General features: G+C 42.9%; 1 protein-coding gene across 7 annotated transcripts in view; it reads right to left on the minus strand.

Annotated features, from left to right (window-relative positions):
• Positions 1-22,267, minus strand: part of ARIH2 (ariadne RBR E3 ubiquitin protein ligase 2) — a 33,105-nt gene extending 10,838 nt beyond the window's left edge. Inside the window, exons 1-5 of one of the 7 annotated variants that reach the window (XM_074878980.1) lie at positions 22,144-22,255; positions 21,657-21,755; positions 17,868-18,214; positions 4,781-4,848; positions 3,028-3,091 (exon numbers count right to left, since the gene is read on the minus strand). In XM_074878980.1, the coding sequence (XP_074735081.1) occupies positions 3,028-3,091; positions 4,781-4,848; positions 17,868-18,116 (381 nt within the window). In that variant the 5' untranslated portion in view covers positions 18,117-18,214; positions 21,657-21,755; positions 22,144-22,255. The other 6 variants (XM_074878981.1, XM_074878982.1, XM_074878983.1 and 3 more) reach the window with 6 other exon arrangements.
• Positions 22,268-22,280: the final 13 nt, after the last annotated feature.

Here is a 22,280-nt window from a genome sequence, read left to right on the forward strand (position 1 = left end):
AGGTGCAGTGTGTAGAGTGTTTATACAGAGAGGAAAAGGAGTTCACAGGCCATCAACTCACATCTCTTATCTTCTGCCTATGCTACATTTGGCAAAGCAGGCATCATCCCTTTAGCTGAAGAGGATTAGGCCGTTCGTTTCAAGTCAGGCATAATTCTGCTATTGCTTTACCAAACCACTGGGAAGCAGTCTGGATCTCCCCATGGGTAGTGCAGAGCTAATCTCTAGACAACAGATTTAGCCTTTAACACATCTCGGCTCACCCTTGGGACCTGAAGAACTAGGTCTAGCAAGGCTCTACAAAGCTGTTAGTGGGGGTTTATGTTCCTATTTCTCCTTTCACGGAGAAGTCCCATAATCACTTTTCATCTACTTAAACCTTTGCTACAAATGGAGAAGCTTGTGTGAGACAGCCATCCGTTTCCATGCCTAGCTCTGCGTGCCAAAGACACAGTGGAGCAGCAGCATGATACACTGCCACATGACCAACAGAGCTCGTTTTATAGCATGACCACATGAAAAAGGAAATAATGCGACTTTGTTCTAAGCGGCCTCACTTATGGACCAGAATAAGATTCACCGAGTCTGCAACTGCCTCGATGGCCTCGAGCAACTGCTCAGCTTGAACAGCAGGCATACTACCCCAAACCTTCGCAAGCTGTCTCTGAGCTCACCACTATAGCTTCTCCTTATCGGGTCAGTTGCTCTACAGACATTCAGAATGAGCATCTGCCCCCAAAATATCATCATTCTGCGTTAGGAGCTGAAGCACAGAGCCACTTGCCTTAGCACATACAGAAAGACTAAAGAATTGCCTATCAAACCGAGTTTGTCAAGACTTAAACGAATCTTTTAAGTGTAATATCTATCTTCTCAAAATGAAATCACCATTGCAGTGGAGAGTACTTAAGTGACAGCTGATATAAGATTCAGAGAAATCTCAAAATACATGGACTAATTTGCAGGTATGTCAAATAACAAAGATTTTTCTGGACTCTAGGCAGATAATTTGAGTTCATGAAGCTTACTCCTGTCAGCTGTTTTAGCATTTTCACTCTCTGCTCGTTACAAGTCAGCTCAGATGCCAAATCAGGCTTTTTAAATCTCCCCTCCTCCCAACCCAAAGAGGGTTTCTCAGATGTAATATTTTATCACTCAAGATCTGACACATGGCAATGTGTTCCTGGGGTAACTGTGGATTGTATCAAAGCACCCACTGTGAATGAAATCTGTAAACATGCAACAGGAAATTTCTGTTTAAAAGGGAAAAAAAAAAAGTAGTATCTAAAGACCTATGTAACCCTGACTGTAAATCACAAGCTGTTGGTTCAAATATCACCACTGACTGGCTCAGCAGCAACACCACTGGGAGATCTGGCTTAAGCATCCGTAAGCAGAGCAGTGCAGCAGTCATTTAAGGGAAAAAAAAAAATTAAAAAAAATCTCTATTCCAGCCACAGACAAGCTCTGTTCATTCTGTGCAGCCAGAGCTTCCCTTCAGTGTCTTTTACACAGAGAGCAGAATTGGAAGAGGTAGCCAAGCCCTTGCACTCTGCTCCTTCCATTGTGTACCATCACTCATGCCAAAAAAATGAGCTTAATTTTCTTGAAGCAATTAATTCTCGAACACTACCTGCAAGACAATAGCAAAGCTGCTATTTAAATCACAGAATGATTTGAGTTGGAAGGGACCTTAAAGATCATCTAATCCCAACCCCCCTGCCACGGGCAGGGACACCTTCCACTAGCCCAGGTTGCTCAAAGCCCCGTCCAACCTGGCCTTGAACCCTTCCAGGGAGGGGGCAGCCACAGCTTCTCTGGGCAACCTGTGCCAGGGCCTCACCACCGTCACAGGGAAGAATTTCTTCCTTATGTCTAATCTAAATCTACCCTCCAACAGTTTAAAACTGTTCCCCCTCATCCTATCCCTCCCCACCTTTCCTGTAGCCCCTTTAAGTCCTGGGAGGCCACTCTAAGGTCTCCCCAGAGCCTTCTCTTCTCCAGCTGAACCCCCCCAACTCTCTCAGCCTGTCCTCACAGGGGAGGTGCTCCAGCCCCCTGAGCATCTTCGTGGCCTCCTCTGGCCCCGCTCAGCATGTCCGTGTGTTTCTGATGTTGGTGCCCCCAGAGCTGGACCCAGCACTGCAGGGGGGTCTCACGAGAGCGGAGCAGAGGGGGAGAATCCCCCCCCTCACCCTGCTGGCCACACTGCTCTGGATGCAGCCCAGGACACGGTTGGCTTTCTGGGCTACGAGCGCACATTGCTGGCTCATGGTCAGTTTTCCATCCACTAACACCCCCAAGTCCTTCTCCTTGGGGCTGCTCTCAATCCACTCCTCGCCCAGCCTGTGCTTGTGCTTGGGATTGCCCCGACCCATGGGCAGGACCTTGCCCTTGACCTTGTTGAACCTCATGAGGTTCACACAGGCCCAGCTCTCCAGCCTGTCCAGGTCCCTCTGGATGGCACATCCCTTCCCTCAGCATGTCGACCACACCACACAGCTTGGTGCTGTTGGTGAACTTGCTGAGGGTGCCTCGATCCCACTGTCTGTGTCTCCAACAAAGGTGTTAAACAGCGCCAGTCCCAACAGCCACCCCTGAGGGCACCACTCGTCACTGCTCTCCACTTGGACATCGAGCCCTTGACCACAACTCTTTGAGTGCGACCATCCAGCCAATTCCTTATCCATCGAGTGGTCCATCCATCAAATCCATGTCTCTCCAATGTAGAGACAAGGATGTTGTGCGGGACAGTGTCAAATGCTTTGCACAAGTCCATGTAGATGACATGAGTTGCTCTTCCCTTATCCATCAACACTGTAACCCCATTTTAGAAGGCCACCAAATGTTAGACATCTCTTGAATGCATTCTCATTAAAAGTAAACCCAGCACTGAGTTAGGGTGTTGGACCTGAGTTTGAAAAGGGTTAATATGGGACAGACTATGCCATTAGTAATGCAATCCTCCAGTGAGGTGGGTCAGAGGTGTCTGCCAAGGGAACAGACCAAAATAGTTATCATACTTACATGTTTGGATGAGGTGGGCTGAACTCGTGCTTCTACTAGCAATTGGGCAGCATTAGACTTGTGCCTGTAAAGGCAATTGAAGAATGATCAAATCAATTTCCAAACACATTTTGCTTTGTTAAATTGATCCTTCTTGCCTGAATAAATAACAAGCTCTGTGGAAGTGGTAGGGGTAGGTTAGGTTTCAATGAGGAAAGTGAAAATGTGGCCTGTGTGAGGCTCCTTCACATAGTGAGCTGAACTCTCATCAACAAAACTTTATGAGAGTTTCTTCAAAATCAGAAACAGGAATATTTCTCGCAGTAATGGATTAATATTTCCCTCATACTTCTTGATGAATATTTTTCTACAATTCTCTCCTGCAAAAATTATTTTTGAAGCCAAGATTTTCTATCCACACTCTTAGAGCAGTCTGAAGCCACTGCCCATAACAACACAGTCCAGTGAGGCTCCTGTCCGTCTCCTATTCCTCTGTAAAATCAAGCTATCCTGGTTAGGCCTTACTTTGACTCCAGTCTATTATCTAGTTAAGTATTTACTCTGTGACAGATTATCACCCTTTAGGCATATGAAGCTGTCTATCAGCAGCCTTAGAATTAAACATGTTTTGCTGTTCGTTATTTCCATTGCAGAGGAATGTTTATATCTCAATGAATTCCGAAACAGCAGCATCACTGTTGTGACTGTGCTGTAAATCCTCCCTCCCCACTAGCCCTTTATAGTTGTACTAGGGAGCTTTCATTTGATAATGTAATTTCATACCAAGACAGAAGGTTGAGGACCAGATCAACTGGAGAACAACTTGCAAAGTCATAGCTTTGGAAGTAAACCCTTCCCCAAACTTCCTCCTGTTTAAATCTCGTTAGTTAACCTGCAGAATTGCCCTGAGCTGCTATGCAGGAATCTCACCCTCCACATTCCCCAGAGAAAGCTGTCACAGGATGCATGGTAACCAACGAGCCAGTTACCAAAGATGCTGCAACAATATCCATACACGAGATGCATTTCCCATATGTTCTCTGGATGTAGTTGCTGGCTGCAGGGCCAAAAATGGCATGGCAGAATGAGTCAGACTGCTGTGCTCTCTATTTTCAGACAATGTTCAGTTCTGAGCCAGTATTTTCTGGAGGGGCTGCCAGACAGCAGTGCCTCCTGACACACTTCCCGTATATGTCTGGGCAGAGTCCGAACCCTCCTTTAGAAATTAGTTGGAGGACATCATTACAGTGACACTGACCAAGGTTGTACTACTCAGTTCTCTCACACCATCTTCTCCTGCTCTCCAAAAGCTAGTCAGCTTGGAAAAAAACCATCACTTATGCTCAGAAGGAACGAAAACTTCAATGTGAATACATCAGCACAAGTTCAGTGCTTCTTTATGATTTATGACTCATATGTTCAAAGGAACATATGTCACCTTTATATTTGTTTAAATAAATAAATATAGATGCAGCACTCTCAATCTGTTATCTCAATTTTAAGCTAAATGCATCTACAGGTTCCCAGCACGACAGTAATTCCTCAGACTGAAAGACATTTGCCACCTCTACCCTCCCCCTGTTTAAAAATTTCTTACAAGCCATGCAGCCTCAACAGAACAGTGTTTTTCCTGTGCTCTCTGAAATGGACTGTGTGGCCTGCTTTCAGGTTCAAAGACACTCGTCAAAAAGACACCTATGGACCACCCTGAGCATTCCTGCAAAGCAAGGGGAAAACCACTGAGCACAGAAGAGATAAGACTATTTACACTTACCTTTCCAAAATCTCTGAGATTTGCCAGTGGAAACTAACTAATACTAGCTTTGCAACAGCATGTGATACCTAGGTGGAAAATAAAAGGAAAAAAAAAGTCAAGTTAGACATATTTTGAGGCCACACCTCTGCCTAGGACTATGATCTTCTTATAAGACTAATAACTAGTACAAACAGTGCAATATCCCAGTGATACTCAGTTCCCTTTAGACTACTAGACATAATGTTCACAGCCAGTGCATCTGTAATATTCAGGTTGGAAGGAAGCACGAATGTACCCAAACTAACTCACATACTGAGCCACAACAGCACAGAGAGAAAGGAATCAAGAATTCACTAGGTTAGCTTAACTGCTCATGAAAACCCCACATCCAGTCCTGACTGTGGTCACCACTTGAGAGGCCCAGACTAGCCTGGGATCAGGGTCCTGGCTAAGTATGTGGAATAGGCACCATGGGGCAGACAGATCCCACTTACTGAGCTGGAGAAGCAGGAACAAGCTGCAAACACAGGCATCTGTGATAGCAAAGGGTAGGGGGAAAAAACAAAACACTTTCCCAAGCCTTCACCGTAGAGAAGAAAGTTACACGCTGGATTGGAACAGGAAGATGGAAAGCTACTGTGACAGGGACTATTTCCATGCAGAGTTGCTTGCATTACGTGGACTCCTGGCAAGCATTAGCACAGTCCGTGCTAGCCTGAGCACCCTCCAGAATACTGCAACACGACATTTAAAGTCATGTTACAAGGGCACAAGCAAACAAGTTCTCCTTTGCTTCTATGTATTAGTTTATTTCAGAAGAAAACAGACTGGTCTGCTAGCACAACACTCACCAAGACCACAGGCATCTGCTGAGCTGCTGGACCTCCTCACCTGCCTCTTGACCCCTTCATGCCTTTATCAGGCCCATGGAGTTCAAATAAAGCAGGTCACCTGCAAGCAAGACAACTCCTCCAGGGGAATTCAGAAGGCTCATGACCCTGCCTCCTCACTCTGTGCTAGGAGGAACCTGGGCAAGCCCAGTGGTCTGCACATTCTGATTTCAAACACCCTCTGACATTAAAGGGCTCTACCTCCTGTGCTCCAAGATAAGCTATCACCATAGCACCTCTCTCTACGATACATACAGAAAACACAACTCCTGTCCTAGCTGCAGGAAGAGCTCCTTTTTTCCCTAGAGAAGCTGGCATTCCCAACCATCAGCTGAAAAGCCATAAGCCTTCTTGAATCCTGCTACAGGTCAATCACAGGATCCAATGTACTGGTAATACAGATACACAGCAACCCCAACACAACCCCGGAAGGAAAAACAAGCAATGGTCACTCCTTCTACAAAACAGACAGGCTCTGCACACCCAGAGGCAGCATATTCATTACTCTTCTAAATCTGCCCCACTGAAGAGGTGCAGTTTCACAACACAACTGACCTATTCCTGCCACATGATACTGTCCCAGACCTGCACTGGCATTTGTCAGCACTGGATGGTTGGTTCAGAGAGCTACACCAGTGTAACACCAATACACGATGCAACTGGGGTTTTTAATTAATTCTTATCCACCTCTGCGTTCTGATTTGCCCACTTTGCCGTCCACTAAGAAATCCCAGTAATAAAAGAGTAATTTTCAACGTTCAAATAATCCTTCTTGTAGAAGAACTGAAGCATTAACTCATGCTGTGTAAGATCTGTTATGCCACCTTCCTTGACTTTACCAGCGATGTGACCCTCAGAAAACAAAGGCTGCCCAGGCAGCACTGCCCTCCCTCCCAGCACAGAAGCCTGTGATAAGATGGAGCATGGCACACAGGGCTGCTGCTGACAACACACAGTCTGCTCCGGTTTGTGCGGATGAGGTGCCACTGCCAGCCTTGGATGGGTCGTTATCTTAAGCCCCCAGCCTGGCAGACCCAGACAGACACCTTCGACTTGCTTGTACAAGGAAGACATCTGCATTTCATGTTTGCAAAACAAACAAGCATCAGGAATGTGGTCTCTACAAGACTGGCTTCCTGCAAACGAAAACCACATGCTAATGAATCATTCTTTAACAGCAATGAAATTATTTCTCAGTAGCAGTAAGGAAGAACTACCATCCTGACAAAAAAAAAAACAAGCCACCAGACTTAAATGTGAAGTAAAATAGGAAAATGAGTATTTTTCAGTTGGATTTTCAGAGCCTGAGGTGTAGCATCCATTGCAGCATCATTACCCTATGAACCCCATTAAGTTACTTGTTCCCAGAGGAGGAACCAAGTACATTCAAGAATGAAAATGTATAGAAATACAAATTCCAGCATACACATTTCTGAAATCTAACAAACTATCCTAACAGAATCAAATGCTTTTGAGACAAATTATTTGTCAGGCAAAATGTGGAGTTAATGCTCCAGAAAGATGCCAGATTAACAGATCTAGAACAACAATAAAGCTTCTGTCACCATTTCTATTTTGCTCCAACTGTAAGCACTGACTGTATCAGCTGTAGTACTAATTTTATTACTTTCATCATAAGAGCACCCAAGAATAAAACATTTTCAATTCATAAAGCCAGGTTCACAACACAAATCCACTTTCATAAAAGCCCTGAAGCAGAAAAGTTTTTGATACTACCTGATTGGAGTGCATGCGATCTTGGGAAAAAAAAAAAAAAAAAGTCCCAGAGTCAGCCAGTTGCAGCAACGTACCCACAGTCTGCTTGACATGGAAGTACATGTTCTTACAGGTTAAAGATAGATAACATTCAAACTGTAAGAAAGAGGGATGGGAGAGGAGCAGATAACTGATGAGACTGGGGCCGTGCCTGCTGAGTGGAGTCTCACCACATTCTGCTCACCAACAGCAAGGCTGGTAATGCAGAAGGCAAACGTGAATACCATCGGGGCCAACACTATTGGAGAGATTCAAGAAAACAAGCATGAGAAGAAAAACAAGGGTTTAACAAAAGCCTGCTCCTATTGATTAGCAGCGCTCCCCAGGCTCTTCAATGATTGCACATTCACAATGAGTGAATGATTGTACCAAGTCAGCCAGTTCTTCCACAATAACACCCCAGAATAATTGAAGTATTTCTTTGTAAGCAGGAGCCAAAACATGCTGAGCACAGAAAAATACCACTGCAATCAGAAGTTTGGTCCATATGTACATAATTCATTACCTTACAGTACTGGAGAAGCAACGTACAGAAGCTGACACTGCTGGCTGAACTATTCAGTTAGAAGACATCGATGCTCCCTCCGCACGCACCCACTGCAGCCTCGCAGCTTAGGAAATAAGCTTTGGTTGCTGTTCAGGCACATTGTCCAATACAACGTTTCCTGAAGTTTCACACAATGAAAGATCTCAAACTTATCAAACATTTCAGAAAGAGCTACGATTCAGTCCCCTATCAGTCATCGGGTGCCACAAGAATCTCAGGTTATCCAGGAACAACAGTGCTTTGTCTCAGACACAAAAAAATTAAAAAAAAAAGATGCCTTTGATAAATCATTTGCTTAAGCCTTCCTATTCTTATTTCAGAATACTAAGACCCAAAAAAGACAGTGAGATAGCCCACTTGGTGCCTTGCTGGCAGCAGGTCACTTCAGTAAGATACTTCTACAGACCACAGTGCAGAAGGGAATGCATATTCTAGATGCTGCACTTCTATTTCAGTTTTTGTCTGCAACTGATGGATTGTGCCAATGCTTCTACGTAGCTTGACTTCTCCAGAACTCTTCTAGCTGTGATGAAATTTATTAAAGTTTAGAAGATGAAAGCTGAGAGCAATAGTCATGCTAAAAAATTTCTCTTTGTCTCATTCTCATTTCCCCATTTTCTCACCATCAGCTTAAAACTTTAGGATTAAAGATCAGCTCAGTCCACATCTAAACCTGGAAAATTTCTGACTGAAGACCAGGCTTCTCTCTTCACAATGGGTGGCAGAGCTGGAGAGAGGATCTCATCCAATCTGCAATTTCCAGCTTCACCCTAAAACAGGAATTTGGTCACCTTACAAGCCTCTTCCAAACATCCATCAGCTTAACTCTGACTTACCAGTGATAGAAGGCTCCTGACTGCCAGAAATGGGCACCAAACGCTAATGCTTATCACTGCAATGGAAAAGGGGCGTAGTGTCTATGCACACAGTAAGGGTGCCAAGAGGAAGCTGCTCTGCATAAGGGAAAGACTCTACAGGAGTTGTAAAAAAAGTCTGAAAAATTTACATAGTGCTGGACAAAATTAGATTCTGGAAGTAGAATAAAGAAGTAATGCCATCGCATTAAACACACATCTATCATTTTCTGGAAGAGAGCACAGTACTTTTTTTCTTATTATTTCTATATGCCCGTATCTCCTGGGTTCTTTACTCTCCAAGATAAGCAAAATTCTCACACTTCAGAAGTGCAAGAGAGAGTCTGGCACTCTTTCTTTTCAAAAGAATTTGCAAAGAAGCTCTGCAGGTACCTTCCTGGGTTTAGAGATCTCTACGACACCTATGTCTCAACTTGCTTCACTAGATAAGCTAAGTTGTTTGAACAGCTGAAGTTTCATCTCTCTACAGCAGAAAATCTTTTCAACCATGCCACTTTGACAGTTGCTAATTCAGACAGAAATGTTTCCTAAAAGCTAAAAAAACACTGTCTTTTGTAGAGCTTATATTCTACCGAAATTGTTCATGCATATTTATGTCGCATGCATATCTCATGAGCTCATTTCACTCTTCTCCAAGGGATGGCCTATTTTTTGGAGGTGTGCTTCAATCCTCACTTTTGCAGGGATATGGTATTAGGAATTTAAAACAAGAATCATCACATGATTCTCAAAGACATTAAATTCAGAATGAGTTGGAGATGATCTGGTTGGAGCTGACATCCCGTGGCTTTGCACCAAGCTGACAATTCCTGTTAGATCAGGGTTGCACTGAAATGTCTGGTTGAGATGAACACAAACCTGGCATGAAGAAATGCAGCTTCCATTTCTTGTCTTTTCCCTAATCAAAGGTTTTTATACAAAGAGATTTAGGCAAATAGGATTAATCTTGGGAAGCATTTCTTTTAATCCATGAATAGTTTTTGATAGTTCTACAAGGAAAGGATGAACTTCGGAAGATATTAGTTTGTGTGTTGCATCAAAACTTCTAAAAACAAACTCTTAAATTCTTTACAACATTAAAAACACCCAGAGCAAGAGCCTCAAATTGTTGCTGTTGGTGAGTAACTATGGGCAAAATAAAGACTGAATTGAGTCGGCAGTAGAGTAACACTTTAGAAAGAAACCATAATTTGTATTGAATAATTTTGCTGAAGAAAAAAACACCTTCAGACACACTTTACCTAAGGTTACTGAGGTAAAGAAAGTGACTCACAAATGGCAAAAATACTATTTTACACTAACTTCTCTTGTGGAAAGGAGATCTGACTCCCTCCATGCCCCACTGGAAAAAACTATCCAACTGCCCTGTTTTTACTGGAAGATTTCTCAGAAAGCTGCAGAAATATTAGGAATTAAGAAGGAATAAAAGGGCAACCAAAAAGCTTTTTTTGGACCACATTTTCTCCTTTGCTTTGATCTACCTCTCTTTTAAGCAGACTTCCAATATGCAATCCTGGTAGAAATCTCACGAGGTTGCAGGGGCCTGAGCTGTGATTAACATCATCTGCCATAAACACCCCAACTGTTCAAAGTCTTGTAATAAAGTCTTCCGTATCTGTTACTGGTTTCCGAGCATCAGAAGGCTGTTTTCAAAATTAAACTCAAATTAATTTCACTTATCAGGAAAAAAAACCCCTAAGTTACAACAAAATCAGATACCCTGATTTTTTTTTCCTGGGTTCAGTCAAGCTTAAAAAATGTGAGAAGCAGCCCTCCACCTTTAGGTTTCACTCACAGTATTGCTTACAATTTGTCTGACATTTCAGCCCCTCTCCTGATTACAGACTGCAGGCTACACCAGGGAAAGAAATACAATTTAGAGTCTGTAGCTGCAGTCTCGATACCACGGAAAGGTCTTGACAAACAGCACTACACGAGCTCTGCTTCGTCACAGGGTTTTAATCTGTACCCTGTCCCTCACCCTCTGGCATGCAGAGACCTGGTGTCAGTCCACAAGATGAGAAGCATATTTAGGAGGCAGAGTGCAGTTTGGGAATGACAAAAACTGCCGGTGTTATACACATGGTTTGTGAAGCTGTCAGTGCACAACCTAGTTGGCCACATACTGAAGAAAGGGGATCTTGGGTTAAATGCTAACTCCTTCTCCACACTTACACATTGCTTTAATCCATCTGCTCTCCTACACAGGACAGCAACAATTTCAGTTGCAGCTGCCAACAAACAGGATCAGTAGGACTCAGCTAGGAAATCTCAACATACGTATTTCTCAAGCTGTTAGGCTATTCTTCCTGAGGAGATTCAGAAATAAATTAAGAAAAAAAAGACAAAAAAAAAAAAAAAAAGACTTAAGCAAGATGGTATGCCAGAAGGCATTATTACAAAACAGCTATGAGATTCCTTCTTTGAAAGATTTAGAGCGAAAGAAATGCAGCGAGAAAGCTGTAAGACAGCACACAAATATAAGATTGACGTGAGACTCCTCAGCTGTACTCACTGCAGCTATTCTTTCCAACGTAACGTAGTGTCTGAGAGCATCAGCACCCAGCACACGCTGTCCTGCGCTGCCAAAACCCCCAGCAACCCGCCCCACTGCTGCACTTCGCTCAGCCCCTGCCTAGGCGTTTTCCCAGAAAAACACAGGAGAAGTGGACAATTCCTTCTGGTTGACAGAAAGGAGGATGAGGAGGATGCACAGGGAGAAAGCGAAGAGCAGGTCACAACCTGAATCCACACAGTTGTGACCAGTAGCTCAGGAGACAGAGCAGCCAACTCGCAGTGGAAAGCACTGGTGCATGCACGCAGCCGCACACACACGCGGAGCGCAGGGTTTAGGTAACTGCAGTGAGTGATCCCTGCTCGGTCCCAAATAACAGTCCTTTACTTGACAATCCCAGCTAAGGGCATTTTTCTTTGGTTATAAAAGGATGAAGAGGAGGAACATCTGCTTTGTAAAAGAGTGTTTCATAGTACACAACGTAGCTCGTTTCTGCTGCGCCATCCTTAGTAGGCACAGCACACAATTCTGGCAACGCGCTTCAGCTGCCTCATGCCACTCCTAAGACCATGTTGTCCAGCTGTAAGCTTGCAACATGAAACAGTTACTGAGAGATTTGTTTCAGCATTTTTAATGACTTGTGTCTTGCCTCTACCTCCCACCAAGATCATACTCATCAACAGCTGTGAACAGATTATTTTTTTTTTTTGCTCACTGCAGAGTCATACAGGCTGTAAGACACACTTAAGGCGTGAATCACAAAGAAACGTGTGGGCTATAATCACCCTCCACATTTGTGGCTCATTTTTCCAATCAAGTTGAGAATTTCAGCAGTCCTGGGCATTAAGTAACAAAACTGGTTTCTCTCCTTAAATGACTTCATGAAGTTGTCACAAGGTTGCAAGGTCTGGACTCTCCAGCCAGCTCTCTTATCTTGCTGACCAGAAGGCTATGAAAACTTACTTTTTTTTTTTTTAAAAAAAAGACATTTAGGATCCAAAATAACACACACACTGAAGACAGTTACGGACATATTCATGTCCTCTCGATGTTTAACATACTACTAAAGTACAGACATCGTGAATGTGGTAGGCAACATCAGCTTTCATGAGGCAGAACTTCCAGGATCTTTTGGTTTGGGAACAAAAAGCGGGTAAAGGACAAAGGTGTGTGCTCCTAAGAGTTACAACTTCAGACTGGATGCCCCACGTAATGTCAGCTTGATATTAAACACAGAACACAATACAGAAACAAACCTGCATTTCCTGACTAATCTAGGGTTTACAGGTACTTGGAAACTGTGTTATCATTGCCAAACAGCACCGCAGGGGTTCTGTGGAGATGTCTACCATTTATAGCAAATGATATTTAAATAATAATATTTAATAATTCAATATTTTAAAATATTTAATAATAATATTTAAATATTTACTGTTTATTAATACATACTAATATTTAACAATGTTGGTTCTTACGGACAGTTAGCAGTGTCAGTTCTTAAGGACACTGACTACGAACATAAATTTTTCAAACCCTGTTCTTATGTACATGTATTTTAATATTTCAAGGGGCTTTACTACCTCTCCTGTACTTGAGGTACTTAGGTACAAGCTAGTCTTTTGACTGCCATTTTCTGTTGCATGTAAGTTTTATGAAGTCATTATGGCATCAAGAAGGATGACTATGCAACACTGCATGTGTGTTCAGATAGGCACCCCATACCACACACTTGGTCGCAGCTTGCCCAGCGATACAGGGTGGCACACACACACACAAACACACACACCAGTGTCTTGACATCTGGCTCTTTACAGGCTTTTTGCGATCGCATGGAAGAGGCTTTCTGCAAGCGCCAGCTCCTTCGGGTAGAGCTGCTCATACAGGCTGCCAATCTCCACGCACATGACTCTGGATCTGCTAAAGATGGTATTTGAAAAGGACCGCTGCCAGCATCCACCAAGCAGCTCTACAAACTAACTGTTCTGTGTCAGCGCAATTTGAGTGTGTGCAACAGTTTCAGAGGGCTGAGTTTTTAGGAGCAAATACTAATTTGGTTGCGTTAAAAGATGTGGTATCACTAAGGTGAGCAAGAATATACAGAAAACTGGTTTATCTCTGGAAGTGATAACATGGATTAATAGATTCAGAACTATGTCATTATATCAAATACTTTTTGCATCTACCAAATTTTATTTTTCAAGGGATAGGGCTAAAACACACACCAGAAGCTGTTATTTCAAGAAGCAAGGGAAGTTAGCTTTTTGCTGTCTGACAAATATTACCAGATTACTCACATTAGCAAACTGAAAATTGTAAGTTCTTCAGTTTTACAATTCCTTTGATTTTAGTGGAAAGACTACATCAGTATCAGTTGCCTGTAAAACATGACTATCTTTCCTTGTTACCTTGTATGTGCAGAAATATCTTAGCTTCCTCGTGACTGACAATCAGCTTCTAAAAAGACCTAAAGTCAAGGTAACGTTTTTTCATAAACTGCAATTGCAGTAGTTTTATTTGGTGGTTTATATCACCAGTTTAAAAAGAAAAAACTGGTAAAAACTAGAAAGATCCGTCTCATCACTGAAACGGAGAAACTACTGCCAGTTATTTGGAACATCACAGATATTCTAGACTTGTACGGAGACCCTCAGCAGAGCCAGGAAGTGTCATTCACAAACAAAACCAATATGACATCATCACACACTTAATTGCTTGCCACTGACAGGGTCAACTTTGTTTGTACAACTGTTGAGTATCGTACTGTTTGTATGCATGTACTGATACCGCCAATCCAGGACCCACAATCATTCAATGACGATTGACAGAGTTATCTTGAAAACAAACTTTTTACTATACAATTTTAACACATTATTTCTGAAAGATACTGGATTTTATATCTATTTTTTAAAAAGAACTGTTGTAAATTCCTTTGCTGGTCTGCAGGCAATACATGCCATTCTGCTTTCAAGGGTATTGTCCTTAGCAAGTGTTGACTGTTGGTCAAGTGACCTTTTGAGGAATTAAAAGTGGTCTGCTTCAATTCACCAGCCTTTTGGTCAGAGAATCAGTTTTGGATATTAGCTTGAGATTTTGTTCTGGCATGTTTCAACAGAGATAGCCTCTCCTAATTTTAGTCAGGGTATTAACTCAACCCTCCACAAACAGACCTCCAGATTAACAGCCCTAACCAAGAAGCAAACATTTCCTCTTCCTTTTCTTGGAAATCAAGGATCTACTCAGTTCTCACTAAAACCAAAATGAGGAAAAACTTTCAGAGTATCACTTACAGAGTCCCTCTAGCTTCTGTATGGTTCTGGAATAACCACTACTGTAGTTGTAGGCCTGCCACACAGCATAGCTGGTTGTATCTACTGCTACCTTGTTTGTACTAATTTTTCTATTCAGAATTCCCCACCTGATAAAAAGCAAGTCAGCAAAATTCAAGGTAAAAGTTTCCTATGACAGCAAGAGATACAAGGGCATACATTTACCTACATGCTGGGTTTCATGCTTTTATCAGACTTAAGATTTTAACGGATTTTTTTTCTCTAATTGGGGTAGATAAAAACCAAGTGTTTTGTTAAAGACTGTCTCTTTCAATGTTGCATGCAAACTTTTTAAACACACACAGGGTGCTCACACCTGACCTGAAGCTAGCCAGCTAATGATTTGTTCAGTTGTCTGTCCAGCTTCAGTAGGAGTGAGAACAAGGTCAGCTGTAACTCACAGGGAATGAAAAAAGGTAGCCAAGAGGGTTTCCAAGGAAGATCACCCTTTATCTCAACGCTTTTAACAAAATAGGAATTCCAACTATCAGCCTGAAATAGCTGAACAAAACAGTTTACAAAACAAATGTTGAGGGTTAATGAGCAGAGCAAATGAAATACTATTTATTTAGATTGTTATTAGCTAATAACAGTACAGATTGTAAGTATGTAGATGTCAAGCTCTGAATACCTATTCCTGGTCTTAAAAGTATGTAGACAATATATCACAGAGAAAACACGCTCAATAAATCCTCCCCAATTTAACCTTCAGAAAGTGAATCACGTAATGACAATATACAGTGGCAGAACAATCAAACATGGCTTTGAGCCCATTTATTGCATTCATTTTTTTCTTTGCCTTAGGGAATTGTATTAGTCTATTCATTTCTTGTAATAGCAAATTGCTCAGATACCACGTCACGCATTGCCTTCAACATTGTACCTCCTGAAGACAGTCTTAAATTTGCCTTCATCTTTTCCTATTAGGGGCAACAACTCTGTCTTAAACATGAGCTAATGCTGAAAAGCACTATGTAACCACTAGCACAAGGTAAAGGAGATGAAATCAACATAATTAACTAACATGCTCCAAAAGAACAATCACCACTACCCCCAAAAAGTCAAGACATTATGAAAGGCAGTCTTCAAGAGAAAAAAAAAAAGTTTTTAGAACTCAAACAAATTAGAGGAAAGAAGTTAATACAGTTCTCACAAAAGTCTGCCCCAGTTTACTCATATCCATTAAGTCAATGGAAAAATAACGATAACAAATAGTTCAACATGTTCTATTCAATTTCCTTCTTCTCTACGCTTGTTAATTGAACACAAATTCTTTCCACTCCAGTTTGTGTCAGAAAACTAACAAAACTACAAGTTTCCTTGGGGGAAGACAGGGGAAAGAAGAAAGAGGATTGTGCTGAGGTATTGCCAGGAAACAAAAAGCACATGCTGCAGATACACAACAGATTTCCAAGAAAAGGGCAACTCTTGCACCACTGTTGCTAGTGAACAGGGAGTTAATGTGGCACTTCAAGTGCCAAAGACTTAGTGTGTGGCTTACAAGATCACAGTTTTCCAGGTTTCTACCCAAATTTATCTTCTCATGCTCAAACCAGAATGTGTAGCACTTCATTTTTAAGCAAATATGCAGGCATATTCTTGATGTAAAAGGAATCTAAAATGTTCTCTCCTTGGGTCATATTTGGAGTGAGATTTGAGCTAGCAGGTTGGTATTATCTGGTCAACTGTAATATTTGCTGAGAGCTTCAGAATTCCTGGAAAATTTATTTTAACTTTGGAAGCCTGATTTTAAAGACTAAATAAAGTATTGCTTTTGTTAATATAATTCAAGAGAACAATATGGCAGTGGTCACCTTTTTGAAGGGTGTTCCATTTGAAGGCAAACAGTAAGGAGCAGAAAAGCTGTTCTAAATCTTTACTTAATCGCTAAGAACCAAGAGCAACTGGCAGCTGGATCAAAAGTGCTGACCAACTATTCTCATTTGTTCTTTTCTTTTGCCTCCCTTTTCTGACAATCTGTTGGGAACAGCAGGCATTCAGAGCTCGAACTGCACATTTTGAAGAAATCACAGACGTGAGTTTGACAGCCACAAAAGAGTAAAACTTCACTTTCTGAGGTGGTGAACGCTGGGAATGAGCACAACAGACTGCAAAATCACCTAGAGATGCAGCAAAAAGTATGGGTGCACTTTAGAGCCTGTTGTTTACAGGCTTCATAGTCCTCAGACTTTATGGTTATATACTGTTCCTATAGGACACTGACATGCAAATAAGGATCAAGAGATCCCTCTCATTTTTTTAAATTAGGTTTGATCAGACCAAATGAATAGGAATCAAAACCTATCCAACATGTTTTTTTATATGCTGTGGTCACTTGTCCTGTTTTCAGGGCTTGTTCCAGAGAAGAACAAGCACTAGGAGATCTGTTACAAAGTAGATGCATCACTAATTTCAACCCAGTGTCAACATCTAGAGCTTAGAAAACTGCTTTCCTCTGAGACCTGCACAGGGAGCGAAGTACACAGACAAGGCAGAGAGGGAACCTCTTCTTATTACTAGTCTGCACTAGTTATCAGTCACACAAAGAAAAAGAAAACTTCACAAAAGTCTTATTGAGCATAATACCATGGAGCTGACTCAGAGTGTGACTCTTCTGTGATGAATTAGTCACTACAAGAGCTGTCAAGTTCATTGTACTTTAATTGCTGTCACTGCAACAGTAGGGTTAATACCTGGCATGACAGCTGATCTGTCTTTGAAAGTCTATGATTATTCTCTCAGAACCAACAAAGAAAGGTGTTTTTGTTAGAATTACAGAGTTTTAGCATGTCTTCCTATCTGTCAGTTATCTTCTCAAACACAGGTGTACCAATCTGCACCGTTTATGATTTGTTTTGTTTCTTTTCTATATATCCTCTATGCATTGTGTTAACGCAAAGAGTTATAGCTTGGGAATTTTGGTCATGAAGCCCAGCTCTGTAAAAAAAATACCGTAAGAATCAACATTCAGTAAGGAAGATTTTTCAGGCCCCAGAACCAGTATGTAACAACTGTAAAGCTTTGAGTCAGTTTTGAACCAGGGACCTTCAATAATGTTCCTCCAACCCCCATAACAGCAACATCGCCACAGCTTATTTCAAACTATATGCTCAGCATTTGCCTTTTTAATCACAGACTTATTTTACACCTGTGTTAATGCAGAAACCTTTCCTCACCTTTAACGTGGCAGCCAAGCTGGCCATGTGTTCATTCAGAGTGCTCTCCGACTCCTTGTAAGTCAGGCAGGTGAACTGATATTCCTCTGGATCAAAGGCATCTGCTCCCTGCTGCTCCACGTCGTTAGCTACCCCATCATAATAATCCTCAATATCCCCAGGATCCTCATCCTCTTCCTCCTCCTCGCAATTAGGGTCATAATCCTCTTCATTGCTGTCAGAGCCCTGGCTGTTCATGTCCACGGACATCTTAATGCCCTGTCAAACTGCAGACCAGGAAAGCAATTGCAGCTTCTTTTTCTCCTCCAAACTTTATCGTTCTTTTGATTTCATCTGAGCTCTGTCTCCTAAGGGGGGAAAAACAATTTTTTCTGTTGCCTAAGAAATTGTAAGAGAGGCCACGTCAACATCATACAGGTGATCAAACAGCCACGAACGGACTGACCCAACGGCCCAGCTAAAGAAGATTCTGCTGTGCAGGTCCCTGGTTTGGATCCACTGCAACTCTTGCACCTGCAAAGCCAAGGCTGCTCTTACAGGCGAGGCCTAAAACCTCGGAGACTGGCTTATTGCATTGCATCCTACCGCCCAGTGTGAGCCCCGAGACTTCTGACATTTGGAAAATGGCTTTATAACCTTCACTACAGATCTTCTCAGAGACATAACTAAATTTACGACATTTTTTACCAACAGCCTGAAGTGCTGCAGAAAAGCATCACATCCCCTTCATCAACAAGAAAAAACACAAACCCCTTAACTGTGACCACAGTAGCCAGAAAGGCAACCTGTCCGTACTGCTTCAGAACCCCAGCCATTAAGTGGGACTTTGCAAAATAAGACAAGCAAACAGATCTCTTGCATACACCCAATCTAACAGTCTTCAATACCATCTCAAAAGAGACAGTGAAATTAGTTAATCCTTTTAAGTAGGTTCTACTGGATGTGATGTGGCTTGGGCCTTACATCTGAGGGGGAAATAAAATGAATCCTCTCGTTACTTTCTCAATATACACTTATTACCTTCTGAACGTAGAAATTTATGCTCAAGTGTTGGCAGCTGCTATTCAAGAAAATCAGAACAGCCAACTTTTCCTTTTAGTTACTCACTGTATTCGAAAATTCACATATTTGGCTTGACTTATCTGAACTAGAAACCTTCTGCTTGTGTAACTAAACTGCATGAATTCGAGTTCCAAGAGGTTCAGCAGTAGAGCACATATCAACCTTGCATTACGGTCATCTCGTATTTAGTCACAAATTTCCATTTAACCAAATAATTTAGTTTCAAGAGAGAATATATTAAATACAAAAGACTTAAATCAATGTTGCAAACAGATTTTACATATAATCAAAGCTACATTTTCCACGAGCAGCGTATATTGGGTTTCTAACAACATAGTAATGCAAACATGTATAAGCTCTGTTACTCAAACATATTTCCACAATTTGTAACTGCTGGGAAAACCATAATCAAGCTTTGAGAATCCTGGCTTTAGAGCACAGGAAATCTTAACCATAAATTTTCATTATTATTTCTCAACTCGTTTGTCTTCTGTTTCCAGTAACCTGACCAGGCAGCACAGAATAACCAGGCAGAGATGTGATGTACAATTAATTTGAGGGGCTGCAGTGATTTCAGCAGATACAAACCCTCAGTGAGAGAGGATGAAGGGTAGCAGCTAATTACATTGTCCCCTGAATTCTGGTCTCCATTCCTTTCGTTTGCCTCTCAATTCCTTAGCTATTCACAACATAAGTAGCACACAAACATTTTATAGCACTGCTTCCCACAGAACTTCAGAGGAGCAGAGGTACCGTCCTCTCCATGTTGGAAGGAGGCAGATGCGAAATCTGATTTGACAGACGCAAGGCAAACCTATATATATTGTCCCTCCCTCCACCCTGCTTAGACTTAATGATTCCATTCCGGGCTTAATCTGTATCAACACTGACCTCTTGCATAGAAGAAGTAATGGATCTTAAACCTCATGTTAAAGGAATAACTTATTTGAGAATCTAAGCCCACTGTGAACATTCCTACAAAGATATCGATAGCCCAGCGTGCAACAGCTTCATTCACCCAACCTCAGAGCACCACAAAGCCCGAACTTTTCACCAGTCAGGGAACTTCTCAAACTCCCTCAGATCATCCCACGCTCTAGAGACAGAAAAAATCCCCAAAACACTTGGTCCATTTGCTATCTCAACACATAGTGAGTTCCATCCAAGCAAGGAGATGCTTTTAGATACCTAAGTAGAACAATGGGCGTACTCGGTACCTCAGCAGTTACAAACCAGTCTCTGGGGAGGAGGCTCAGGAGAGTGCAGAACTGTTTCTCTGTGCCACTAACACATTTATTTGAACAAACAGAGGAACTGTTTGCATGGGCAAATGGGATATATCAAGCAGAAAACAGTCTGCAGACTAGATGACTTTTGTGACTCCTGTCACAACATTCTAGGAAAGAGCTCACTTCCAGCATAACTGAACGTCCCACAGACACACGTGGAGAGAGAGGAAGGCTAAGGCACAAACTCTGTGGACAAAGCAAAGCAGGCTACGAGAAAAATAAGGAACAGAACTCACCTCACACTCAGCCCAATGCCCTCGTTCACGACTGAATCACAAGCTCTCTGAATACAAACTAAGACAGGACACAGCTAATACTTGATAGCACTAGCTTTTAAGACAATAAAGATGTTAAGCTCAAAAAAGAGGGTCAAAAAAGCAAAGAGCATTTAGATTAAATAATTACCATAATCCCCAAAATCAGATTATAAAGTTTAAAACCATATTTAGATCGCTTTCCTACCCAAGGGAGGATTCTTTACCACCTTCATCCAAGATACTCCCTCATCTTCACTAACACTGATACAATTTAATCCCCTCTCTTCCTCCAGCCTCCTTGCAGAAACTCATAAACACACCCACTCCTACGCTCTGCCGCATATCGGCTCCAACGGAGATGCCCTCTTGCTGACTCCTGCTTTGCAACACAATTCTTCTTAACAAGGTCTCCTGAAACAAAACGCCTTCAAATATGCCACCACCAGTCTCTCTCTGACCTCACCACCGTTAGACACAGTAAATTACATTATCCCACCTCATACCTGGTCCTCCTACAGCATTTTTTTATTTCTTGCCCTCTTATCCACCTCCGCAGGATTCCTCTAGTAAATACTTTGTAGGATACTCCTACTTTTACTGTTCGTATTTCACATCCATTTGAGATGGCTTTTTCTTCTCACCTCTTTATTGATAATTCTGAAATAGAGAAAGTCTAACTCAAGTCTGTCTCCTGAACTACTTATCCATGGAAACTTCAAATGGGCTGACGCTCCCTTTTCTCTGCAACCATCTACAAACCCAACTCCACACTTGCTGTTGATGTTAATCGTATCTATGTCACTCAAACCTGTAATCCATGGATCATCCTCAATTACTTCTTCACACACGCAGCATGCATACCTTGCCATTTCCTTCTCCACTGAGTTTTTTGATAGGATTTTTCCATCTCAGGAGTGAGAAACTAGAACATCCCCCATCCTGTTCACCACAGATGACTCTGCAGAGACCTCCTTGCAGCCATATCACACATCCCCCGTGAATCTGCACGCTCTCCTCCCACTTCCCAGTCTTTGTTCATACTATCACGACCGCCTTGTTCTTCCCAACTCATCTAATCCATTTCGTTCCTGTCCTTTCTAATCTGTCATCACTTTTAACAAGTTATTTTATGCGTAACTACACAAGCCCTCCTTCCACGGTAATCAGTTCATTTCAATTACCTCAGGTCCGTTTCTTTTGTAATCCGTGCAAGACTAAATTCCGTACTTGTCCCACACAGCCAGAACGCCGCATACTTGTAGGAGGAAAGCCCAGGAAAACTGGGGGAGAGAAAGGAGCTGTGGAGGAAGAGCCTGAAGGGTGGCAGGCCGAGGCAGGAGCCCCACACAGCCCACAGCCTGCGAGCTCACGGGCTGCGGCTTCTCCCCCGGGCAGCCCGACCTCGGTACCGGCTCCGGGGCGGAGCGCGGCCGGGCGCTAAACTGAGCAGAACTTACAAAGAAGCGGCTCCGCGCCCCTCACGCCGCGCTCGCCCCGCCCCGGGCTCCCGCGACCTCCCGCTGAAGGGACACGGGCCCGGTAAGCGGCGGCGCTCACCGGGCGCCCCCGGTTCCCCGGCACCGCGGGACGGCGCGGCACAGGCCGCCCTATCGGGAGCCCCCCTCCGCCTCCTCCTCTTACAGCGTGGCCCAGCCCCCCCGCACTTACCGGGCGCCGCGGAACACGGCCGGGCGGCGGGCGGGGGAGGCAGGGAGCGGCGCCCCGGGCTCCTCCTGCCGGGCCGCCACTGCCTGCACGCCGGAAGCACCGGCCTCTGCCTGGCGTCACTTCCGCCGGGCGGGGCC

The sequence above is a fragment of the Strix uralensis genome, chromosome 10 (genome assembly GCF_047716275.1).
Source record: "Strix uralensis isolate ZFMK-TIS-50842 chromosome 10, bStrUra1, whole genome shotgun sequence".
In the NCBI taxonomy this organism is placed as follows: domain Eukaryota; kingdom Metazoa; phylum Chordata; class Aves; order Strigiformes; family Strigidae; genus Strix; species Strix uralensis.